General features: G+C 37.8%; 1 protein-coding gene and 1 non-coding gene across 2 annotated transcripts in view; both read right to left on the minus strand.

The window, feature by feature from the left end:
- Positions 1-4,528: 4,528 nt before the first annotated feature.
- On the minus strand, positions 4,529-4,634 carry LOC114912744 (small nucleolar RNA R71). Its single transcript, XR_003798567.1, has one exon. It is a non-coding gene; the product is annotated as a small nucleolar RNA R71 (small nucleolar RNA).
- An 8,022-nt stretch (positions 4,635-12,656) lies between these two features.
- Positions 12,657-27,033, minus strand: part of LOC105061112 (putative alpha-L-fucosidase 1) — a 21,760-nt gene continuing 7,383 nt past the window's right edge. The window contains exon 3 of the mRNA XM_010945071.4: positions 12,657-13,708. Coding sequence (XP_010943373.1) covers positions 12,937-13,708 — 772 coding nt within the window. The 3' untranslated portion in view covers positions 12,657-12,936. The remainder of the gene's footprint in view (positions 13,709-27,033) is intronic.

Genomic DNA, 27,033 nt, shown 5'->3' on the forward strand with positions numbered 1-27,033 from the left:
AAGCATGAGCAACCAAAAACTTTCAAAAATTGCAATGAAGGTTTATACCTATGCCATGCCTCAAATGGTGTCTGATCATTCACTACTATTGTGGAAAGTCTATTTTGAAGAAACATAGCAGTATTTACTGCTTCTGCCCAAAATTTTTTTGGTAGCCCTTTCTCATGCAACATACATCGGGTCATCTCCATGATGGATCTGTTCCTCCTTTCACTAACTCCATTTTATCGTGGAGTATAAGGAGCAGTAAGTTAGTGTTCAATTCCAGCTTCATCACAAAACATGTTGAATTGTTCTGAGGTATACTCCTTGCCATTGTCGGACCTCAAAACTTGAATTTTGCAGCCACTTTGATTCTCAACCTTTGCCTTGAATCTTCAAAACATAGCCGCAACCTCTGATTTGAACTTCAAAAAGAAAATCCAACTCATCCTAGTTAGATCATCAATAAAGACAATGTAACAGAGACTACCTTTGAGTGAAGGTGTTCTCTGAGGTCTTGCTAAGTTCGTATGAATTAACTATGGCTTTTGAGTAGCTCTCCAAGTTGATTTAGGAAATGGCAACCTAATTTGCTTGCCATATTAACAAGCTTGGCAATTTGGCAGCTGCTCTTCAAGATGAGATAAGTCTTTCACCAATTCTTTCTTCTGTATATACAGCACTCCTTGGTGATGAAAATGGCCTAGCCTCTTGTGCCAAACCTTTGTTGTGCTTTCTGAAGTAGGAAAAGCAGCCTGCTCCTCCTCCATTGGATCGAGGGAGAAGCTTTTGCCTCTTATCTTGACCTTGAACATCTTCTGACCAGTTGCGTCTTTGATGAGACAATGTCTGTCCTCAAAGAGTACTTTGAAGCCCTTCTCGATTAGCTAACCAACACTCAACAGATTTTGATCAATATTAGGTACATAGAGAATATCAGGGATTGTTTTTGTACCTGAACAACTTTCAATTGCTATTGTGCCCTTTCCTTTGATGGCAATATGATCTCCATTGTCAATTCTGACTTTTGTGATTGCTGTCCTGTCCAGCTCTTTGAAAAGTCTTCTATCATGAGTCATGTGATTAGTGCAATTGCTATCAATGAGCCAGCTCTTACTTGAGCTCTTGCCAGTGAAGCATGTTGCCACGAAAAGCTGATTCTCCTCTTCTTGATCTGCAATCTGAGCTTCAACTCCTTGCTGGTGATTTTTGCCTTTGCAAATCACATCCTCGTGGCCTAACTGATTGCATTTACTGCATCTTGCATCAGATCTTCTCCAGCACTTGTAATGAGGGTGACTTTTGCGACCACAGTGTTGACATGGAGGGAATTTTTCCTTCTTGCTGCCACCACTACTGCTGTTGTTGTTTGCAGCAGATTCTCCATTTGTCGTTGAGTGTTTCTTATCATTCTTCTTCTTGCCTTTGCCACCATTCTGATGCTTAGCTTGTAATGCTCCTTCAACGGAACCATCTTGCCTCATGAGCCTTCTTTGCTCTTGTGCCTACAGAGCATTTAACAACTCTGCCAAGGTAATCCTAGATAGATCCTTAGCATTTTCTAAGGAAGAGATGATTGCCTCAAACCTTTCAGGCACCGTAACAAGAATTTTTTGAACTATTCTAGAGTCAGAAAGTTTAGAACCTAACAATCTTACCCTATTGACAATGCTTAGAAGTCTGTAAAAATACTCTTTGATTGTTTTTGACTCCTTCATTTTCTACATCTCGAACTCCCTTATCAAATTCAGCACCTGCATTCCTCTGATCCTTTCATCTCTTTGGTATTCCTCGAGATAGTCCCTGATAGCCTTTGCTGAACCAAGGGTCACGATTCAGGTGAAGATTGTTGGTGAGATAGCAGCAAACAAGCAGGCCTTTGCCTTCGATTTCTTTGTTTTCTTCTCCTTGTGATTTTTGATTTGAGCCATGGTGGGATTGTTTGGCAGAGGAGAAACCACATAATCCTCCTCTACTGCTTCCCAGAGGTCCAATGCATCCAAGTAAGTCTCCATTCTCACAGGCCACACCTGATAGGTGATTCCTGATGAATACTTAATTTAGGACGTTAGAGGTACTAAATATTGTAATCATTAATATTATTTTATTAAGAATTTAATGCTATCTAGTCTATTTTGCAGATTGGGAGTTTGAGTTCATACGATTCAATTTGGACTCAAATTGGTTCAGATTTGAGTGAACCAAGCAATCAGCTATTATTTCAGTGTGAACGCAACTTAAAGATCAAGGGTCAAGAAGCAACCTCTCCAATCCAAGGTCCAGATTAAAAGATAAATGAAACTAAGTGTGAACACGACTTATTGATCAACGGAGGAGAATCAATATGAAGAACCAAGGATCCTTATTCACACTCCCATCTTTCTTTTCATAAAACCCTAGTCTCCTCACACTATAAATAGAACCCCAAGGCCTCCCTCTTTTTCAATCAAACCAATGCCTAAGTTCTCTTCAAGCTTCTCTCTTTCTTTCTCCATCTTCCTCTTCTTCATAAGTCTAGGGGAGGTACTAACCCTAGCACAACATATTCCTCCATAGATCCCTTTTTCACATCCCATCAAATCTAGGAGAGGTTCTAATCCTAGTGCCGCTATTTTTAAAATAATCAACTAAGATCCCTGCGGATATGATCCCGACTCACCCTATCTACGTAGTAGTGAGTAAGATTAATTTTGGTGTGCTACGACATGCATCAAATTTTGGTGCCGTTGCCGGAAATTTTGACGTGATTGTTTTGAAAAAAAAATCTATAAAATAAAAAAAAAAATACTACTTTCTAGATTTTTACTTTAGATTGCTTGATTGCATTTTATGTATTCTTTTTCAAAATTTCTGCCTCATATTACTCTTCGTATATGGTAGATTTACTATTTTATATTTAGATTTCTTTATTTGCATACATAGAAATATTTTCTACTTTCTATAACCTAGCAATTTACTGCTTTCTATATATTAGAATAATTTACTGTTTTATATAATTAGTGATTTTTTATTTCATAAGTAGATTAGATTCTTAGTCTTTTATTTGGATTACGTAGTTACCTTTTATTCTTAACTATGAGATTATCTTATTTGCATAGTTAAGTAGTTACCTTATTTATTATTGCCTATTATTCCTAGTGATTTACTGCTTTCTATAACTTAGAATAATTTATTATCCTAAAAGTAGATTTGATTTATTACTTTATTTGTAGAATACCTACTTGCCTTTTAATCTTAGTATGATTTACTTTTCATTTAGTTAGATTCACTTGATCTTCTAATATCTAATTAACCTAATTTAAAAACTTACTTTTTATTTTTTCTTGTAAAAAGATAATATAATATAAAAGAAATACAATAATAATACATAACACTTGACTAATATAAATAAATCAATTAAATTTTAAAATCCACTTAACATGTTTGGACATCTTTTCCTTTTGCATTGCATATTTTCATAAAAAAAAATCTTAAGGGCAAAACCCTAATCAACATAAGGTGGAGATTTCATCACCCTTTCTTGGCCCACAAATCACCATCTTGTAATTACATTGACCTAAACTTCTAATTTAAAATCGATTAGATGTTGACCCTTAAGGATCCTCGAGCTCAGTAGGACAAGAAACCCTAAAAGTTAGACCAAGTTCAGGTTAGTCAATTTAACTAGTGTCTAGGAAAGTGGTTCAGGGATTACGTCCTGAAGAAAGGTGGTTCATTAATTGATTTCGTTCGCTAACCTGGCCAACACAGTTGGTGTCTAAGGAAAGCAATGGGGGGACCCCCACCAACCTTACACTTATCTGACCAGTTGAGCGGCTAGTCTGCTACTTAGAGTGCTTGAAGATGACCTTGACAGTTAGGAGCTATCTAGATCTAGGATAACCCATAGATAGAATTGATTGAACCACTTGATTGTTGACTAAAAATATCAAATCTAATTAATTCTTCTCTATCTTCTTAGCATTAGAACTCCTTAAGTTTTCTTCTTTAGAATTCTTTTCCCTCTTACTCTCCTCTTCTCTTTCAAAAAAAAAAACTTGTTGAAATCAAAACTCGATGAGATCTTTTGGGTGCATGCTAGGACGCCGATCATTACAACCTGATTTACACCCAGACCTAGAGCTAAAAAAAATGATTCGAATAAACCAAATTAAAATCATGGATCCAAAACAAGAGACTGACACACCACGATAATTGAGAGGATATTTTACTCCCTCATCTTACACTTACTCGTCATGTATCCAGCCTCCTCCTATGGAGATGGTACAATACAAAATCAAGTCCAGCATTATTCAAATGCTTCCATCATTCTATGGACTGACGAATGAGAATCCGTATAAACACTTGGACGAATTTCTTGAGATATGCTCCACAGTAAAAATCCAAAACTTCTCCGATGATGCCCTCAGGTTGAAACTGTTCCCTTTTTCACTTAAAAATAAAGCCAAGCATTGGTTAAACTCCCTAGATTGCATAATTATTTTAACTTGAGACCATCTTCAGAGAGAATTCCTCAAGAAATACTTTTCAATTGAAAAAACAAATCAAATTAGAGAAGCCATCACTAGTTTTTCCCAATTGGATGGTGAACTTTTTCATGAGACATGAAAAAGATTAAGAGATCTTATTCGTAAATGCCCCCACCACGCTGTCCCCAAATGGCAACTTGTTCAGTGTTTCTACGATGGTCTATCGGAGAAACACCGACAAATGATCGATGCATCGTGTGGTGGGACATTCATGCTAAAGAGTGAGGACGAGGCTTGGCAGCTCTTTGAAATACTTAGTGAGAACTCCCTACATCACATGTCTACCACCTCTAGAGAACAACCCATGTCTCAACAGAAAAGAGGTGAAATCTATCAGATTGAAAATGTTATGGATATCCACAGTAAGGTAGATAAGTCCCAAAAATTAGACCGTCTTCTGAATACCGGACACTCTTCGATTCTACCTAATCCAGTGCAAGATATTTGTGCATTGTGTGCAAGCCCGACTCATTTTGTTAGTGAATGTCCAACCGTATCTCAATTTTCTGAATTTGTGTATGAGCAGATCCAGCAAGCTCAAGCCCAACAAGCTCGTAGATCAGAAAATGATCCATATTCGAACACGTATAATCCCGGCTGGAGAAACCACCCAAATTTTTCCTGAAGATCACAGCCAGTGGTTGGCCCTACTGTACCTAGACCAAATTATCAGAACCCGACATATAGGCATGGACCATACCATCAGTTTCAAAATACTCCTCAACCATCTATCACTGGTCACAATTCAGCTTTTGAGGATAAGGTTCTAAAAGCGCTAGAATGATTAGAAGTCAACACCCAGACCCTTAACTCCCACACGCAATCCATTGCTAAGCTAGAGACCTAAATAGGTCAACTAGCAACAGCAGTCAGTAGGAGAAAAGGAAGAAAATTACCTAGCCAATCTGAGAGCAATCCGAGAGGATAATTCATGGTTGAGAGCTCCAATACTCTAGATACTTTTTCTGAACACGCCAAATCAATCATGACTCTCAAAAGTGGGAAGGTCATTGCACACACGAGTAAAATCAATGAGACCAACCCTAGACCTCTGACTAAGCCCAAATCACCTAAGAGCAAGGAGGACACAAAAGTAGAAAAGGGACTAACTGCACCGAAATCATCTTACTTGCCTAAAGCCCTATTTCTGAGTGCCCTAAAAGCCCCCACTCTTGTGGATAAGAAAGGAGGAAGACTTGATGAGATGTTGGAATTATTTAAGCAAGTCCAAATTAATCTCCCCCTTCTAGATGCAATCAAACAGGTCCCAGCTTACGCAAAATTTTTGAAGGAATTGTATACTCAGAAACATAAATCTTAATCACAACTCCTGAAGAAAGTATGGCTCACCGAACAAGCTAGCTCTGTATTCCAACACGCTACCCCTCCAAAGCTTAAAGATCCAAGTACTCCTACCATTTCTTGCATTATAGGAGACCTTCACATCGAACAAGCTCTCCTAGATCTAGGGGTGAGTGTGAACCTTTTACCTAGCTCGGTTTATGAACTTTTTGGATTCGAAGAATTGAAACCCATATCGATCACTCTACAGTTAGCTGATAGATAAATTAAGACACCATGTGGGATGATCAATGATGTTTTGATCAAGGTAGATGAGTTCTATTTTTCAGTTGATTTTTTAGTCCTTGACATGGAACTGAGTGGCAATCCAAAGCAAATTTCTATTATCTTAGGCAGACCCTTCCTAGCTACGGCAAATGCGTGCATCAATTGTAAGACAAGAGTCATGGACGTATCATTTGGGAATAAGAAACTGAGATTAAATATGTTTAGTGCATCCCAAGGACCATCAATGGATAGTTGCTTCGAGATAGATACATTCAAGGATATTATAGAAGAAGCAACATCAATGATTTTTGCACATAATTTTTGAGACACCCATTTGACGTACTTTGGAGTGGACGACTGTGATATGGAGGGAGGTAGTGAAGAAGTAAACATTTTAGTTGATACATCAAGTGATGAAACTACTCCCCATTGGATAATCAAATATGAGCCATTGCCTGCATTAGCCAATACACCCACAGCCCCATCATTACAATCACCACCTGCACTAGAATTAATGCCACTTTCGGCCACAATCAAGTATGCATTCGTAGGACCTAATGACACCATTCCGGTGATCATTGCATCAGACTTGACCCCGGATCAAGAAGCACAATTGGTTGGTGTTTTGAAGAAAAATAAAGAGGCTATCGGCTGGTCCATTGCCGATCTAAAAAAAATTGATCCCTCCATCTGTATGCAACATATTCATTGCGAGGCAGATACCAAACCCCATCGAAACATACAGAGGAGACTAAACCCAAATATGCGAGAAGTAGTGAAGAAAGAGGTAGTAAAATGGTTAGATGCTGGAATCATCTACCCCATATCCGATAGTAAATGGGTCAGTCCTACTCAAGTAGTACCTAAAAAAGCAGGTATTACTGTGGTGGAGAATGAAGAAGGTGAATTGCTTCCCACTCTCACACCATCTAGTTGGCGAGTGTGCATTGACTATAGGAAACTCAATGCCGTTACTAGAAAGGATCATTTTCTATTATCCTTCATCGATCAAATCCTAGAACGGCTAGCAGGTTAACATTTTTTTTGTTTCCTAGATGGTTATTCGGTGTACAATCAAATACCTATATTTTCGGATGATCAAGAGAAGACCACCTTCACTTGCCCCTACGGCACTTTCGCTTTTCAATGTATGCCGTTCGGACTCTGCCATGCACCCGCTACATTTCAACGGTGCATTTTGACCATTTTTTCAGATACGATGGATAAATATCTCGAAGTATTTATGGATGATTTCTCTGTATTTGAAACCACTTTTGAGGATTATCTTCATAACCTCTCCAAAGTCCTTAAGCGCTGCACGGAGATAAATTTGGTTTTAAGTTGGAAAAAGAGCCATTTCATGGTTCGAAAAAAAATCATATTGGGACATATTATTTTTGAAAGGAGGATTGAGGTAGATAAAGCAAAAATTGAGATCATCTCAAAACTACCACCCCCCACTTCGATACGACAAATACGATCTTTCTTAGGTCATGCTGGATTTTACAGATGCTTCATTAAAAATTTTAGCAAAATATCAAGATCCTTATGCAATCTGCTGGCCAAGAATCCACCATTTATTTTTAATGAAGAATGTCTACAAGCCTTCTACATGTTACGAACAACCCTGACAACAGCACCCATAATAAAACCTCCTGATTGGTCCTTCCCATTTGAAATCATGTGTGATGCTTTCGATTTTGCAATAGGGGCCATCTTAGGTCAAAGAATCAATAAGGAGCCCCATGTGATCTATTATACTAGCAAAACTCTATCCGATGCTCAATTGAACTACACTATGACAGAAAAAGAGCTACTAGTGGTGGTATTTGCCCTTGATAAATTTCGTTCATATCTGTTAGGGTCTAAGGTTCTAGTATATTCTGATCACGCGGCTTTGAAACATCTACTCTCAAAGAAAGATACTAAACCACGATTGATCAGATGAATCCTTCTGCTTCAAGAATTTGATCTAGAAATTCAAGACAAGAAAGATTTTGAAAATGTGATCGCTGATCACATTTCTAGAATCTTAGTTGATCATACGATGGGTACAGATGAAGTCAAGGAGCAATTTCCTAACGAATAACTTTTTGCAACATCCTCTGACCAAATCCCATGGTTTGCCCACATCATTAACTACTTGGCAACAGGGCAAGTTCCTCTCCATTGGACAAAACAGGAAAATGATCGATTCTTCTCACAGGTCAAACATTATTATTGGGAGGAACCCGAATTGTTCAAACATTGCCCTGACCAAGTGATTCGATGCTGTGTTCCTGAGGGTGAGTATCAAAGTATACTTACCTTTTGTCACTCTCATGCATGCGGGGGACATTTCAGTGGGAAGAAAATGGCCGCAAAAGTGTTACAAAGTGAGTTTTACGGGTCGATATTATTTAAGGATGCACATAAATTTTGCCTTGAGTGCTTGCGCTGTCAGCAAACGAAAAATATTTCTAAAAAAAACATGATGCCCCTATCTCCTATCTTAGTCGTGAAAGTTTTTGATGCTTGGGGAATCGATTTTATGGATCCTTTTCCTCCATCCTATGGATATGAATATATTTTGGTTGTGATAGATTACGTATCTAAATGGGTTGAGACTATGGTAACCAGAACGAATGATCACAAGATGGTAATCAAATTCATCCAATAGAATATCTTAAGTCGATTTGGTTGCCCAAGAGCCATTATTAGTGATGGAGATACACACTTCACGAATAGGCACTTTGAAAGTTTAATGAAGAAATATGGAATCATTCACAAAGTTGCCACACCATATCATCCCCAAACTAGTGGCCAAGTAGAAGTCTCCAACAGGGAGATCAAACGAATTCTTGAGAAGATGGTTAGGCCTAATCGAAAAGATTGGTCTGGACGATTAGACGATGCATTATGGACCTACCGTACTGCATATAGGACCTCGATAGGAATATCTCCTTACCGACTCATTTTTGGAAAAGTCTGCCATCTGTCGGTAGAGCTAGAACACCACGCATTTTGAGCCATAAAGCAATTCAATTTTGATATGAAAAATGCTAGTAATAGGAGACTACAATTGAACAAATTAAAAGAGCTACGCAATGAAGCATATGAGAGTTCACGAATTTATAAGGCTCGAACTAAGGCTTATCATGATAAATATATTTCACAAAAAATGTTTGAACCTAATCAAAAAGTATAGCTTTATAATTCGAGGTTGTGACTATTCCCTGAAAACTCTATTCATGTTGGGATGGACCATATGTCGTAACTCAGGTGTTCCCTCATGGAGCAATTGAAATCAAAGATCCTAAACAGGGAAACACCTTCAAAGTAAATGGCCAACGATTGAAACATTATGTGGATGAAATTAAAGATGACGAGCAAGTTGACTCAATTAAATTACAGGATCTAGTTTACAATGAAACTTTGCTTGGTCTGGCAGAAGACCTTAAACTTAGCGCTTGTTGAGAGGCAACCCAATATTTTATTTTTCAGCTATCCAATTTCTTTTTATTTTATAAAAATTTCTGAAAAGGACAATTAGCCAAGTTGGGAGGAGCACCATGATCAATGGAGTCAAGAACATACTAGCCCAGCAATGAACGACATCTTAATCAACATTACACACATCGAACTCAGGTGGTGTCCTTTTTTGTTACACTCTATTTTTGCTTTGTTATGATTCTCTTCTTCTATCGGGGACAATGAAAATTAAGTTGGGGGAGAGAATAACTAATTAAGTCCTCGAGTATGGTCAGAAATAATTAATTTTGTGCATCTAAATTTTGTCTCAATTTGAAGTTAACTAGGCACTCTAATCAATAAATGATTAACGATCTAGATAATTTTAGAGATATCGAGAAAAAAATTATTAAGGACACCCAATTAATGGAAGAATTTAGACCAGACTAAATTTTGAAGTGATTCTAGAACCCTTTTCCCACCATCTCAATGAAGAATCTGCTTTATGGGGGTATAGATGGAAAGGTCGAGATATGTAAAAAAAAAGAAAGAGAGATAAAATAAAAAAAAAAGATTTTTAACATTTCTCACTAAGTAACTGGATCCCTTCGCCTAACTAAGCATTGTTGTTCGCATCAAAAGATGAGAATGTGAAGAAACCTCTTGTATAGTCAGTTTTAACTCGTAGCCTTTTTGACTTGAGTTAGTAAGCCTAAGGGGTGCCTTACACCTAATGCCCTAAAGCCAACTGGTTTGGGAGTCATTAGCTTAAAACTCGCTATAAGAATCAATTAGAAAGCTTAAGGGGTTAGGACATTACACTGACTATACATGTAAATATTTTTTCAAAAAAAAAGATAAAGAGAATAAATGGACTAAATTGTAAGAAGACAATAAACCCTGCTCACATCAAGTTTGAGGACTTAAAGAGTAGAGTGGGAAGTCGGTGAAAGAAGATCTTTAAAAATTTTATGACTAATACTCAACCATTAATTGGGTCGAATTGATAATCTAATGAAGTATCTCTTTAATGATCTAGCCGGATATCAACTATAGTTAGGAATGTCTAGGATAACTTTCAATTTAAGGACAATTTGGTGTACAATGCTAGTGTATCTATTTTACTCGAGGACGAGTAAAGTTCAAATTGGGAGGTATGATGAATACTTAATTTAGGATGCTAGAGGCACTAAATATTGTAATCATTAATGTTATTTTATTAAATATTTAATGCTATCTAGTCTATTTTGCATGTGATTGGGAGTTTGGGTTCATACGATTCAATTTGGACTCAAATTGGTTCAGATTTGAGTGAACCAAGCAATCAGCTCTTATTTCAGTGTGAACGCAACTTAAAGATCAAGGACCAAGAAGCAACCTCTCAAATCAAAAATTCAAATTAAAAGATAAATGAAACTAAGTGTGAACATGACTTATTGATCAACGGAGGAGAATCAATATGAAAATCCAAGGATCCTTATTCACACTCCCATATCTCTTTTCATGAAACCCTAACATCCTCACTCTATAAATAGAACCCCAAGACCTCCCTCTTTTTCAATCAAGCCAACGCCTAAGTTCTCTTCAAGCTTCTCTCTTTCTCTCTCCATCTTCCTCTTCTTCATAAGTCTAGGAGAGGTACTAACACTAACACAATATATTCCTCTATAGATCCCTTTTCTACATCCCATCAAATCTAGGAGAGGTTCTAATCCTAGTGCCGCTACCCTTTCTCTGTTACATATCCGCTTCCATCAATCTTTCTTCCTTGGAGTTCCTATACCAAGCCTTACAGCCATCTTGTCGCTGTCTGCACGGAGGAAGACGAAGGATTCAAGGAGATACATCCACCATCGGACGCAGCAAGAAGATCAATTTGGTTTAGTTGTCTTGTATCGCAATTTTATTTTTTTTCTTTATGTATGCTTCTTTATTAGATTAATGAAAAGTAATTTTATTTTTCATGCTTCTTTTCTTTCTTATTTTTTTTTATAATTTATTATTATTTTTTGTATTTTCAAAATAATCAACTAAGATCCCTGCGGATACGATCTCGACTCACCCTATCTACATAGTAGTGAATAGGGTTAATTTTGATGTGTTATGACACACATCAATTCCATAAAAGACAAGCAACAAATGAAAAACCAGCTTCTACTTCCATGGCTTGAAGGTTTTTCACTAAATAGGTTTGGTTTGTGTATAGATTCACTCGGATACTCTCACAAGGTCACTCACAGATCCCTTAAGAAGGAGGCTCTGATACCAATTATTGTTATTTGAAGCTGTATTTCTTATTACAGCAAACAGTTGGTATGCAAAAAAGAAAAGCAACAACAACAAGAAAAAAGTAGACTGAAATTCGTTACTTGTTATTGCATATTAAATCCAATGTACAGCAGAGATACATATAGACTAAAAACATAACTGACATACTGCAAGAAACTATCCACTAATGCAGAAATTCAGCCACTACAAATAGAAGTTACATAAAAACTACCTAACTACATTAGAAATAACTGTAAATAACTGCCTATGAACACCGAGAGGGTTAACCCCACTACTCACAGAAACTCCTAGCTATGTTTAGCACTCACACATGTTGCACAACTGCTCATGCAGTTTGTAAAGCACACGAACAACATAAATTGTAGAGATGACTCGTGCTCCCAGAAAATTACCAAGACTTATAGGGTTTGAGATGATATCGAGACACCAAAGGACATACCTAGATCCACTTTGCATAGAATGACAATGTTTCCCAGAGGCCATTAGCTAGAATACAATCCATCAGCAGGATACAACCAACAAAGGAAGGATCAACTAAGCTTGTTCTAGTGATAACTGCAGCAATAAAGATGATTTGTTCTTCCGCTCAAATTAGCATTCAATTTAGATTTCCGGGTAATCAACATGTGAATTTCGTCTACATATTCACAACATGAATATCAAAGCATGATAATATGCCCAAGAATACATATAAATTCTATTCCATTGCAAACACTTAAGATGCTCAAAATACTTCCACCTACAATGCAAACACTTCTGTTGCTGCTTCCATAGCACCAGGATGAGCAACGTCAGTGATTGCATTAACAAAGGGAAATACCACAAATTTCAGACAACTGATGGAAGAAAGATCAATTTAACTTTGCAAGTGTTTAGATCCAAAGTTTTGTGTGTACATGGTTCGGCATGCTTGAAAAAACCTCTTCAAGGTCCAGGCTACCAAACTTCAAGAGTTCAAGTGATACTTTTGGGAGAGCCAGTGAATTCCCAGACTAACAGCAGGGATCTATTGCCCATGCTTTTAGCTGCTCGTACGATCCTACATTCGGAGGATTCAGGAGATACTTGGACTTCGGTGCTCTAAAAAAGCCTTCAATAAAAGAAATATTGTTGAATCCTAAATTGTTGCTATGCTTGCATTGCCAGAATGTTTATATGTTGATAGCTTAATTGCTTGGGTGTCATTGAAAGAAGAGTGCACAACAGTACTAGGAAGATCATTAATGACAGTAAAGGGGTCCAGGTAGATGCCAATGTATGAGATCAATGGATCGGCACGCGAATCATCAATGATGAACCACAAAAACCGAGTTTCAACCATTGGAAATTGAAGCAGCCTTTTATACCCAATAGTTGTGCCACATACAACTGTTGTCCACCTTCCGTTTCTCAAAATATCAACATGAAACTTAATAACTCGCTGTCCCATTTGAATTGGCTCTTGGACCTGCAGTACGTTAAATGCTACGGATTGACCTAAGTCCAGTAATATTGTCCAATCTGTTTCACCCTCCTCAGGAGCCCAGTAACCATAAATACCTTGCTGGAGGACATTGTAGGGACCAAAGTGTGTATTACTCATACCTCCACGCACATTGCTTGCAGTAACAGTGGCATTCTGAGCCAAGTTAATGGAGAATATTGTGCTCCGAATTGCAGTGAAGTCATGCAGCACTTGAAGGTCTTCGTCAGATATCAGGCCTGATGAATTGGGTGGGACATTCAGTATCAACAGACAGTTCCTGCCTACTGACTTGTAATATATGTCAAGCAAGGCCATTGCTGACTTCGGATGCTCCGAGCTGTGCCAAAACCAACCTGGTCTGATGGACACATCACACTCAGGGGGAACCCAATCATGCCCATGTGGATCTCCTCCTTGAGAATATCTGTTGCATGTGCAGTGAAAGGTGATTGCGTTTAAAATTTCTTCAATATTGCAAATTGCTTGTTTATAACTAATGCAAAATTATATAGGACAAAAATCATACAAGAGTTTCAAAATAAGGTAGATAAAAGCAGTCAAGACATCCATGCACACTTAGAAAATCAGTTACAATATGATCATCATAAGAATATTGAAGTGTGACAAGCAAAATTTACCTTTACCAACAAGGCTAGGTCATGGTTATATTTTAGAACCAAGTATGAAGGCATCAAAATACATGAAACATTTAAGAAAAGATAGATACTGTTTTTTGTCATTTTCCTACTTCAACAATATTATTTCTGGGTCTAGCAGAAAGAAGGGTCGCTTCATGGTTGCAGGAACCCTACACTGCGACCAATAAGTCTACTCATCAACTGGTCTTCTCTAAAGTTCCAAAGGCTAGAAACTATATAACCCTTAGTTTAGAGTTGATGTCAGTAATCTGCTCAGTTAAATCATGAAAAATCTCCTCGGCTTGTTTCCAACTCTGTTTACTTCATTCATGCACTTTATGGACTTCATGTTAGGGGGTGGACCTTTTTCTGTTTATTTATTTACACAGAAGAACATCATCTGAAAAACCACGTACAACTGATGAATGTTATTGGATCACCATATGTTATAGATCCATGAAATGTCTAACTCATGATATTGAATGGAAATTGGCATTTGAGGAACTAAAAACAAGGGTTCACTGCCAGATCCAAAGCAAAAGCTTTGAATAAAAGCTTTTGCTCTAGCAACTTGTAAACTAAAGACCTTAATCTAAGAGATGAATGATCTTCTTATCAATTCTTGACACAGACGATGTGATGACCAATTAAGCATTTGCATTGCAAGTAACCTTGCAGTACATTTGTAAAATAAGCTTATATAAGTCAATAGTGATTTTATGGGAATGATAGCAAATAAGCAAACAGCAACACAATAAGACAAATCAACTGATTGATATTCACGTTGATTCTCTAAAGCATAATCAAGAATAACGTATATGTTCTAGATGAAGCATGCACTATACTTTATGCTCTAGTTTGGGAGTTCAATAGTAAAGCAAATGTAATTTTGGCTGTTATAGATGCAACAGGTTTGCTGTTGATTGTATGGAGTTATTGTTTGACCTCTAGGCCAAATTAGTTGTAATAGCTCTATAGGTGGCCACCTCCCTACTCAAGGATTTTTTTTCATCATTTCTCCATTTGAAGTAGATAGTGACATTTTATCCCTAAACAGAGGGGCATGGAGCAAAAAGATTCATGCAGCTGATCCAACTACTTTGGGATAAAGGCTTGGTTGAGTTGAGTTGTGCATTATTTGGCATTCTAGCCCTCTTTTATCTTTAACTCTTCTTCTGTTTTCTCCTGTTCTTCATTTTTGTAATAGTTCTTCCTCTTTGTATCTTATTTCTTGCCATTTCTTTCATATATATATATGTCCCTCATCTATCAAAGCGCTGCACAATTTAAAATTCAGATAAAAACTGTCACGCCCCCGATCCGAGATTATGAATCGAGGGTCATGACAACCGCCGCATACTTATGAAGAACTCTCTCCATAAGCATGCAAGGCATCTCATCACGATATCAATGCATCGCAGCGGAATAAATTCAAATAATTATTATTCAACTGTAATTCAAGTAATTAAATCAAATGTCTTACATCCAATAAAATTTTACTAAAACAATAAATCTAAGTTCAATGAAGTTGACAATGCTAAATCTCGTCTCTAAAAGCTCTGTCCCAATATTTCTTCCCACGCTCGAAATTAATTATCTGAATCAAAAAAATAGAAAAAAAAGGTAATGAGCTAGACAGCCCAGTAAGTAACAAATATCTCAACTAGATATTTCAGATATTATATAATTTTCAAGAACAATACTGCAAATAAACATAAAAGTATATTTCATGCTGATTTAATGCAATATAATCATAAATCCGATTCGATTCAAAACACTCGTAACTCAACAGCCTCGACTATGACCAACGTTTAACCCCCATTGGCGGGGTCTACAGAATACCAGCGCACAACCCCCACTGGTAGGGTCCACAAATACCAGCGCACAACCCCCACTGGCAGGATCCACAAACACCAGCGCACAACCCCCACTGGCAGGGTCCACTGAGTACCAACGTATAATCCCCATTGGCGGGGCCTACTGAAACATAGTTAGGCTGAGAGCATAAATTCGATCTGTATCAAAACACTTTGTATCATAATATATCATAAATATTTTACTGAACATGTGCATAAATCGACATACCATAATATTTCAAAAGCACTTTTCTTTCAAAACATAATTTCATAAATCATACATAATTTTAGAGAATAATTATTTATTTATGGAATATCTCGAGAAAATGATTCATTACTTACCTTTCACGGAGCACTGAATGAACAGATCGACTAACTTCTAGGAGATTCTTCCGTGCCTATTATCCAAAATTATATTTTTTTACATTAATTTTAATTCAAAATTCAATCTAAATAAATCCCAAATCAAGATCTCACTTAAAATCAGACTCTTCCCTAAACTCGATCAAAATCATCGGATGAAGCCTTCCACTACGCTAATCTTAGAGGAATAACTTTAGAGAGAGAGAAATCCATCAAGAGAGAGAAACAACCTAGAGAGAGAAAATTCTAGAGAGAGAAAGTCCAATTTCAGAGAGAGAAAGTCAGGGTTCAGAATGAAAGGAGAGAGAGAAGAGAGAGAAACTCTCTCTCTCATCATTTTTCTTTTATTTTTATTTATTTATTTATTTATTTATTTGTTTATATATATATATAAATATATATATTTATTTATTTATTTTATTTATTTATTTTTCTTTTCTTTTCTTTTCTTTTCTTTTCTTTTCTTTCTCTTTTCTTTTCTTTCTTTTTTTTCTTCTTTCTCTTTTCTTTTTCTTCTTTTTCTTTTTTTCTTCTTTCTCTTTTCTTTTTCTTTTTTTTCTTTTTCTTCTTTTCTCTTGGTTCCTTCTAAGCCGAACAGAGGACGGCAGTCCTCCGGCCTTGACCGGCCGTTCGGGCCACGGCCGCCGCGGCGGAGGCCGACGACAGACGGGGGCCACTCCCCCGGTCACGGAGGAGTATGGCCGGCGGTCGATTACGATCGCCGGCGCCGGAAAATCAAAGAAAAAGAGGCTCAAAAACAGTCTCTTTTCCGATCGAAAATCGGCGACACTCGTCGCCGGCCGCTTCAAGCAAAGGTACGGGAAGATAAGGAAGAAAGAGAGGAAGGAAAGGAAGACTCACCCCGGCCTCCGGTGACCTCGTCGGCGGGCAATCACGACGAGAATCAAAACGGTGTCCGCGGCTCTAATTCGAGAAAATCGGAGAGAAGGAGAGAGAAAAGAGGCCGATGTTCGGTCTCAAGGGATAGAGGGTCTTCTTATAAGGGACCCTAGGACTCCGAGGGTCCTAGGACTCGGAGTCCAAGGATTCCCGATCTTGCCCGGACCTCGCCGGAGAAGAAGACTCCTATCGGGAGTCTTCTTCCCGGTTTGAATCCTCTATTTTTTTTTTTTATTTATTTATTTTGGGCTTTGGTGGGCTGAATTGGTTTTGGGCTATAACATTCTTCACCCCTAAAAAGAAATTTCGTCCTCGAAATTTTTCATACCTGTCACCATTGTATTGGAAGCCTGTGCATTCTGTTGAGTAAGCGCATAAACTCTTCCCTGATTTTTAGAAATCTGTCCACCACCCCTATGTTGTCCTTCATAAGTTCTTTGGCCAACTTGATTTTCAGTATTTAGCGGACAGCTAGCAATTTTATGATCCATCTGACCACATTTGAAACAAGCACCTGTATTCCAATAGCAATCCTTGTCTGCATGATTTTTGCCACATCTGGAGCACGGCTCACCATCAATCTGTTGAGTCTTATTGTCTACTGCTCCCTTAACTGATCTTTTGATGTTTTTATTATTATGATGTCATACTTTAACGTCTCAATATTTCTAATGTTTACCCACCTACACTCATACTATGTCTAATTCTATGTGTCATAATTTATCCACTTATGCTCTGATACCATATTAATTGTCACACCCCCGACCCGAGATTATGAATCGAGGGTCATGGCAACCGCCGCATACTTATGAAGAACTCTCTCCATAAGCATGCAAGGCATCTCATCACGATATCAATGCATCGCAGCGGAATAAATTCAAATAATTATTATTCAACTGTAATTCAAGTAATTAAATCAAATGTCTTACATCCAATAAAATTTTACTAAAACAATAAATCTAAGTTCAATGAAGTTGACAATGCTAAATCTCGCCTCTAAAAGCTCTGTCCCAATATTTCTTCCCACGCTCGAAATTAATTATCTGAATCTGAAAAATAGAAAGAAAGGTAATGAGCTAGACAGCCCAGTAAGTAACAAATATCTCAACTAGATATTTCAGATATTATATAATTTTCAAGAACAATACTGCAAATAAACATAAAAGTATATTTCATGCTGATTTAATGCAATATAATCATAAATCCGATTCGATTCAAAACACTCGTAACTCAACAGCCTCGACTATGACCAACGTTTAACCCCCATTGACGGGATCCACAGAATACCAGCGCACAACCCCCACTGGTAGGGTCCACAAATACCAGCGCACAACCCCCACTGGCAGGGTCCACAAACACCAGCGCACAACCCCCACTGGCAGGGTCCACTGAGTACCAACGTATAATCCCCATTGGCGGGGCCCACTGAAACATAGTTAGGCTGAGAGCATAAATTCGATCTGTATCAAAACACTTTGTATCATAATATATCATAAATATTTTACTGAACATGTGCATAAATCGACATACCATAATATTTCAAAAGCACTTTTCTTTCAAAACATAATTTCATAAATCATACATAATTTCAGAGAATAATTATTTATTTATGAAATATCTCGAGAAGATGATTCATTACTTACCTTTCACGGAGCACTGAATGAACAGATCGACTAACTTCTAAGAGATTCTTCCGTGCCTATTATCCAAAATTATGTTTTTTTATATTAATTTTAATTCAAAATTCAATCTAAATAAATCCCAAATCAAGATCTCACTTAAAATCAGACTCTTCCCTAAACTCGATCAAAATCATCGGATGAAGCCTTCCACTACGCTAATCTTAGAGGAATAACTTTAGAGAGAGAAAAATCCATCAAGAGAGAGAAACAACCTAGAGAGAGAAAGACCAATTTCAGAGAGAGAAAGTCAAGGTTCAGACTGAAAGGAGAGAGAGAAGAGAGAGAAACTCTCTCTCTCATCATTTTTTTTTTATTTTTATTTATTTATTTATTTATTTATTTGTTTATATATATATATAAATATATATATATTTATTTATTTTATTTATTTATTTTTTTCTTTTCTTTTCTTTTCTTTTCTTTTTTTTTTCTTTCTCTTTTCTTTTTTTTTCTTCTTTCTCTTTTCTTTTTCTTTTTTTCTTCTTTCTCTTTTCTTTTTCTTCTTTTTCTTTTTCTTCTTTTCTCTTGGTTCCTTCTAAGCCGAACAGAGGACGGCAGTCCTCCGGCCTTGACCGGCCGTTCGGGCCACGGCCGCCGCGGCGGAGGCCGACGGCAGATGGGGGCCACTCCCCCGGTCACGGAGGAGTATGGCCGGCGGTCGATTACGATCGCCGGCGCCGGAAAATCAAAGAAAAAGAGGCTCAAAAACAGAGTCTCTTTCCCGACCGAAAATCAGCGACACTCGTCGCCGGCCGCCTCAAGCAAAGGTACGGAAAGATAGAGAAGGAAGAGAGGAAGGAAAGGAAGACTCACCCCGGCCTCCGGTGACCTCGTCGGCGGGTAATCACGACGAGAATCAAAACGGTGTCCGCGGCTCTAATTCGAGAAAATCGGAGAGAAGGAGAGAGAAAAAAGGCCGATGTTTGGTCTCAAGGGAGAGAGAGTCTTCTTATAGGGGACCCTAGGACTTCGAGGGGTCCTAGGATTCCCGATCTTGCCCGGACCTCGCCGGAGAAGAAGACTCCTATCGGGAGTCTTCTTCCCGATTTGAATCCTCTGTTTTTTTTTTTTTTAATATTTTGGACTTTGGTGGGCTGAATTGGTTTTGGGCTATAACAAAAACATAACGAGATTTTTCATCTAGTAAATAAGCTAACTAATAACAATATGAAGGAACAATAGAGAGGGAAAAGGTAAGAAGGGTTGTGATGGGAGGAGGATCTCATGAACGACCATGCGGCCATGAGTAAGCCAAGTGTACAGGGCCGTGGACCCTCAACACCTTCACCAAGTGACAAGATTCTGATAAGACTGAAAGGTGCAATCACATGGTAGTGGGCCGTGATGGCCAAGGGAGGACCTCGGATTTGGTGGGAGACCCAAGAGATCACACTGGCCGACATCAAGCATCTTCAGCCATGGTTTACAAAGAATATTGTCTTTAATGAAGCTGAGTTGGCTTAGATCAGGCAACCATGGCAACTTTGCTTCATCGGAAATTTTTCGGGTTGTCAACCTTCACTGGCTTACATGGCTCAAGAACACAAGCTCAAGTAAAACTTGGAGAAAGAGTTCCAGCTCTTAAAGGTGCTGAAAGATATTTTTAGCTTCCATTTTGGGGGTGAACGGGACATGTTTAAACTATGGATGGCAGGTCTTTGGACAATCACCAGCTACATGCTTGCACAAGAGGTTTGCAATTGAACTTTGTCCATTCAACGAACACAATAAAGACTGGGTCTTGTGGATGCAGATGTCATGACTCTCTTGGGAGTATGGGGAACCCTTCGACATTGCCTTAGTGGTTGGTGCTCCCCTATAGGTTGATTTGTGCATTGAGACTTCGACAATGAAATGGATCACCAAGACGAATTATGTGCACCGAGACTATGACAATGAAAAGGATTGCCAAGACAAATTCTACCTGGTTGGCTATGCAAGTGGACCTCATGAATCCATTGATTTCTCATAATCATGGCCGACGTACAAGAAACTAGGGTGCCATATACTTTTGTCTATGAGGTTATGGGCATTGTGTGCTTTAGTTGTAGTTGGACCAATTATGGCCAACTAGAGTAACTCTTCTTGGAAGGCCAAGAAAGGATGATAGGTGCCCTAGATACCATCCTACTGACAAAATGGGGCAAGAAAGGTATACACAAGGACAGCCCACTGGGTGCGGTTCATCACTGGCAATGGCATCTCTTTTGTCTATGTTGGTGGAGACACTCTATGGTCCTATGGCATGTAAGTGCCTCTGCAAAGAGTGAACAAGATTTCTGGTGGGTGACCAAGTTATCAAACAAGTGGAGTCATAATGCCTTGCCCTATCAAGTTGGCTCAGAGTCCTGCTTAACATGGAAAGTAAGGAAGGGCGGTTCACCATTGAGTCACCTCAATGAAGGATCTAAGATGGTAGCTAATTTAGGGAAAGGCCGTTAGGAGATGCCTAGGAAGCTGGCTAAATGCCAAATTAGGGGTCAAGACCATCTGACACAGGGCCTTGATAGGGTAGAAAGCACCTTAAAGTCTTGGTACTCGAGGCTTCCTTGAATGAGGCTCTGCTAGGGTGCAACCCATGGAGATGAGTCTTTTCAGTGTGGACTCAACCTGTGACTTTGGCAGCAGTAAGTGCAAGAAGTTGAAGCATAGATATGGTAGTTCCACTTACTCTGGCTGACATGCGTGATGGGGGTCCATTGGGTCCTACAGCATCATTACATGCCACATCAGCAAAAGTCAAATGCAAGGAGATTATATTTATAGACCAAGTGGCCTCATTAGGTCCCTAGGGTATTTATTACATTTGCAACCATGAAGACTCCTTGCCTAGGTTTCATTGGTGTGAAGTCTAACATGACCCTCACCACTACATTGCACAAGGTCACGTTGCAAAACTGTTGCTTTTGAATCAGCAGCCACCCCTCTCATGGGAGAGAGGCTGTAGTTGAGCAGGGCCTAGGTGGTCACCCACTAGACCTTCTAGGTGATGACACCCATATGGAGGTGATGCAGTCCAAGCAAGCACCATCCACATCAAATTTTCCGATCACAGGCAATGTCAACACGGTGAGTCATCTTATCATCCATGAATCATGGGATGATGCCATGTCAAAGATGGCAGTAGAGTAGGCCTCCACTCCAATTTCAGCTTGGCGTCTTGTCTCTTTGCCAAATTCCCTCTGCATGTTGGTATTCATTACCTTTTGTTGTGTTCACATGCAATGGTAGTGCAATCAGTTGAAAGAATTCCAAGCAATTCATCGTAGCAGACTCGACCACAGAAACTGAATATAATGCTACTTCAGATGTTGCAAAAGAAGACTTTTAGTTCAAGAAGTTCATTGCGGAGCTTGGGATTATGATATCAGATGCCATACCACTTTATTGCGACAACAATAGAGCCATAGCACTTGCTAAGGAGCCGAAGTCTCATCAGAAATCAAAACACATCGAACGGTGGTTCCATATCATACGCGACTACATCGAAAAAAATATATTGAGATACGAAGAGTAGACTTCGCGGACAACATGACAGATCCACTGATAAAGCAATTGAGCCAGCCAAATATGAAAGTCTACCTTGAAAAGATGGAACTTATTAATGACCAATTGGCTTTAGTCCAAGTGAGAGATTATTAGATGTATGTCCTAGAAGCTAATCTGGCTGATACATTGTAGTAAGTATAGGACACAATTTTATATTTAATATATTGATTTGATCAATAAAAGGATAAGTTTCATTTTCGTTCAAGAATAATATGTCCTTGAATCATCCATGGAATTAATACTTCGACACATATTCTCAAAGGTATTGAGAATTAAAGGTATGTATAATTAATTCCTAAATGCTCACAGTTATAGTATCATCATGAGGACGGTGATCGACCCAAATAAACTAGCACACAGATCGCTTCCTTCGGGATAGATGAGTCTTTGATCTACCATGTAGAGATATTGAGCGACGAGTATGGATAGTATTAGAGAATAACCAGTACTAAGTGTCACCATACAAAAGATCACTTGGATTTCTAATCAATCGTTAGTGATTGTCTCGATGCTGTAGTTGTGTGAGTAGTCCTTTGACCTACAATGGAACGACTGCTTGTAGTGAGACTGCTAAAGTTTGACTGACACATAAACATAGATTCATTGGGACCTTGTAGTGGATATTGACGATAGTTGGTCCACTATAGGAGTAGGATGCGCATCTAGATGGAATCTATCGATCTTAATAAAGAGTAATCCTATGAGATTTGAGAGACTAAATCCAAGAGTCTGTGGCCACAGCAATGTGATTGATGAAAAAGAATTTCTATGAGAATCATAATTAGACTTAAGCTAATCGAACTTATCATATGACTGATGATGAAGTTTGATGATTTATCCATAACCTGCCATCTAGTCAAGACTCATAATAAAGAGATTGAATCACATGTTAACTACACCTTAAGATTCTTTTTCGGTTCTACTGGATTGCTATTACATATTGCTAGATATCACTGGTGGATTATAAGAGCTCACTAGGATTGCTTAGGATCGATAATCCTTGATGAGTTAAAGTGAAATTATTCTGATCCATTGAAAAGAATTTCAATGATACTATGATAGAGATCATTGTATATCTCATTACCAAATAGAATTGAACCTATAGGATCGCACACAAAGAGATTATATTTGAAATAAGCAACTAGACTTATAAAGTCTCAATTGAGTTTGAAAAAATTCTATTAGGTTCAGGATAATCTTGTTAGCACATGGTTGGACCTAATTTTCTCTTTGCATTTGAATTAGTTATTTGACAAGATTAATTCAAATTTATTACCTATTAATAATTTAAATGAACTAGATTCATTGAGCTCCAATTATTGCATGCCTAGAGTTTTGGATCATATAAATTAAGAGATCAAATATTTAATCAATTTTTTTGATTGTTTGCATGGGGCGCTACTTGATTTGATCAAATTAGATATGTCCCCTTAAAAAAAGACGTGTGGGATCAGCATGGGGCACCCCTAGGCCTCATGTAGCATGTGAAAAAGTGGATGCAAAGACTCCAACAGTTAGCACCTAATGGATCTCCTAAAGCGGTTTAAATAACTAAGAGAATAAGAATTTCTAATGCAAGTAGAACTAGTATTAAGAGGCTATTAGATTTTGAATAGGATTCAAAACTTTTGCCTATTTAAAGAGGCCTTCTCCAAAATTTTTTACTTCTGATTTCTTACAGCCCATGCCTCCCATGAGACCTCCCCACACCCCCTTTCTCTTCTCTCTTCTAGCTCCAACGCCCAAGAAGTTTGGGCGTCTTCCATCTTCCATGCCCAAAAGGAGTTTAGGCGTCCCCTTTGCTTGCTGGTTTCCAAATCTTGATTGCTTCATAATCAAGGAAAGAAGAGTAAGAGAAGAAGAGAAAAAAAAGATCAAGAAAAGGATCAAAGAGTTGATCGTGATCCAGGCTTCATTCAGATTCGCAGGATGATCATTCTTATAGAAGAAAGATCAACACCAAAGAGAGTTGTTCTAAGCTAATCCTGAGTGGATATCCATAGAAGCCAGACACTTGCACAGCTAAAGGAGAACCTACTCTCTTCCAGATTCAAATTTGAAGAAAAAAATTGTGAAATAAATATGTGATTCGATCACATACTGAAATTCAGCATGTGTTCAATTTCAGCATATGAAGTAGATCCTTGTGTTCTATATTTTATGCATACATGATTTAGATTAAAAGATATTTTAATTTTTTATTCCGCTGCAATACTTAGAAAAGAAAAATTTTGAAATATACATACATGCCCCGACATGAAATTCCAACAGGGAGAGGCTGGAGCTGAGAAATACTATGATACTGCTAGAGGAGGTGCTGAAGAGGGGCGTGCTATTGATGGTGAGCCACATGCAGTAGCTAGAGGAGGATGATCCTTGTGGCACAAAATCATCCAAGTGCTCTCCCTCTTCACCCTCAACTTCTCCTTTGGCCTACTCCTGTCCCGACTCCATCCAAATCTATCTATCATGAATCTTATAAATCTTCATACGATGCAAGGTCTTAGCATTAAAATAGTCAGTACGCATGAGTTCTCTGAAATCTTCTCCCTCAAGATCAACTCGAAAGTCTTTGAAAATTAAAGTAAATACCATGCTGTATGGGAGACAAGCTTTTGATCTATTTGCCATATCCTTGATTTGTTGAAGCATCATTGAGGGTAGGTTCATTGCAATCCCTTGAATCAAGTAGAACATTACTGCCAACTCTCTCTTAGCAACCCAATCTTAATGCCCGATCTTATGAAAGAATATGTGGTTGACTATGTTGTGCAGTAGCCTCATCTCCACAGATAATTGATTTGCAATTACTTGCTTAATATTTGATACATCTCCCTCTTTAATACATATTTTAAAGCTTTAATTTTATCATCCAAGTTTAGATAGCAGATTCCTGCCCTAGGCACTTCCAAGATTTGCCCGAGTTTTCTCTCAGATAAAGAAATCTGCACCCCCTTTACCATTGACTCAATAGATTCTTGATTACCCCTTAAATTTTCAAAGAACTCTCACACAAGATTCGGATAAGTTGATACCTCAAGAGAGCACATCTTTTTCCAATCTTGCTGCCATATCCAATTGCCAATCCGAAAATGCTCAGCATCCAAAAATCCAAAATCTACCTTCCTCCTAGTTGTGACAACTCTCATAGCTATGAACAATCGAGGAAAAGAGGGAGGAGAGTGGGAAGAAGCAGCCAGTACTTCAAAAGCCTCCTACCGATGCTTCGCCCTTTTCTCAGTTGACTGCGAGTCCCTCTGGTGCTTGCTCCCAGCGGATTTGGTCTTGGGTGCCATGGGATAGCTCGGATTCACCAGGAAAGCAAACTGAACAGAGAATCGAGGGAGTTTGGAGGAAGTCAGAGCAAGTCGATGTAGGTTTGGAGAGAGATGGCTCGAAGAAACAGTGAAAGATAAAGGTGAATAAGGTTTACGGAATCCCTCTAAGAAAAAAAAATAGGCCCCGACGAACGAGTCAACTCAAATTTTTACTCAAGTTGACTCAAGCATGAGTCGACTCAAATATAAATTTGAGTCGACTCGAGCACGAGTCTGAAACATATTATTGTTTTATTGATTATTCAATGCACTAAGGACATTGGAGGTTTTCAAAAGAGGTCAATCAATGGTTATGTAGATAAAATTGATTATTTTGAGTTACGATCAATTTAGTTTTAGTAAACAAGATGAAACCTAATTTGAGTAATAGCAAATTCCTAGATCTCTTCTAATGATACTAAACCTCTCCTCTTAAGAGGTTTAGTGAAAATGTTAGCTAATTACTTATCTGTAGGTATGAATTCAAGCATTACATCATTTTAAACATGATCTCTTATGAAATAATGTCTTATTTCAATATGTTTCGATCTTGAGCATTGAATTGAATTTTTAGTTAATGGCACTTGAATTGTCATATCTTACTGAAATTTTGTTAAGTTTAATATCAAAATCTTCAAGTTGTTGCTTAATTTATATTATTTAAACACAATAATTTCCGACAGCAATATATTCATCTTCGATCGTTGATAATGCTACCGAATTTTATTTCTTGTTAAACCATTAAATTAAGTTAACACCAAAAAATTGACAAGTGTCATTTATGCTTGTTCTATCTAGTTTGCAACCAGCAAAATTAGTATCAAAATATTCTATTAATTCAAATGGAGATAGCTTATCATGCCATAATCCTACATTTATAGTTCCACATAAATATCTAAATATTCTTTTCATAGCAATTAAGTGAGATTCTTTAGGATCTGATTGATATCTGGCACACATGCAAACACTAAACATAATATCTGACCTACTTACGATAAGATAAAATAGAGATCTTATTATACATCTATATAGTTTAGTATCAACTTTGTTATCCCTTTCATCTTTATTAAGCTTATAAGAGGAACTCATGGGTGTGCTCATTAGTTTTGAGGTCTCCATTCCAAACTTATTGAGTATTTTTTTATATATTTTGTTTGATTGATGAAGATTTCATCTTTACTTTGCTTAATCTGGAGTTCGAGAAAAAAGTTCAGCTCTCCCATCATGCTCATCTCGAACTTACCTTACATCAACTTGGTAAATTCTTCACAAAGAGATTCATTAGGAGCATCGAAAATTATAGCATCTATGTAAATTTGCACTACTAATAAATCATCATTTTTTCTTTTCAAAAATAGTATTTTATCAACATTTCCTCTAGCGAATTTATTTTCTAATAAAAATTTACTTAACCTTTCATACCATGCACGAGGTGTTTGTTTTC

This window comes from Elaeis guineensis, chromosome 11, assembly GCF_000442705.2.
Source record: "Elaeis guineensis isolate ETL-2024a chromosome 11, EG11, whole genome shotgun sequence".
Lineage (NCBI taxonomy): Eukaryota > Viridiplantae > Streptophyta > Magnoliopsida > Arecales > Arecaceae > Elaeis > Elaeis guineensis.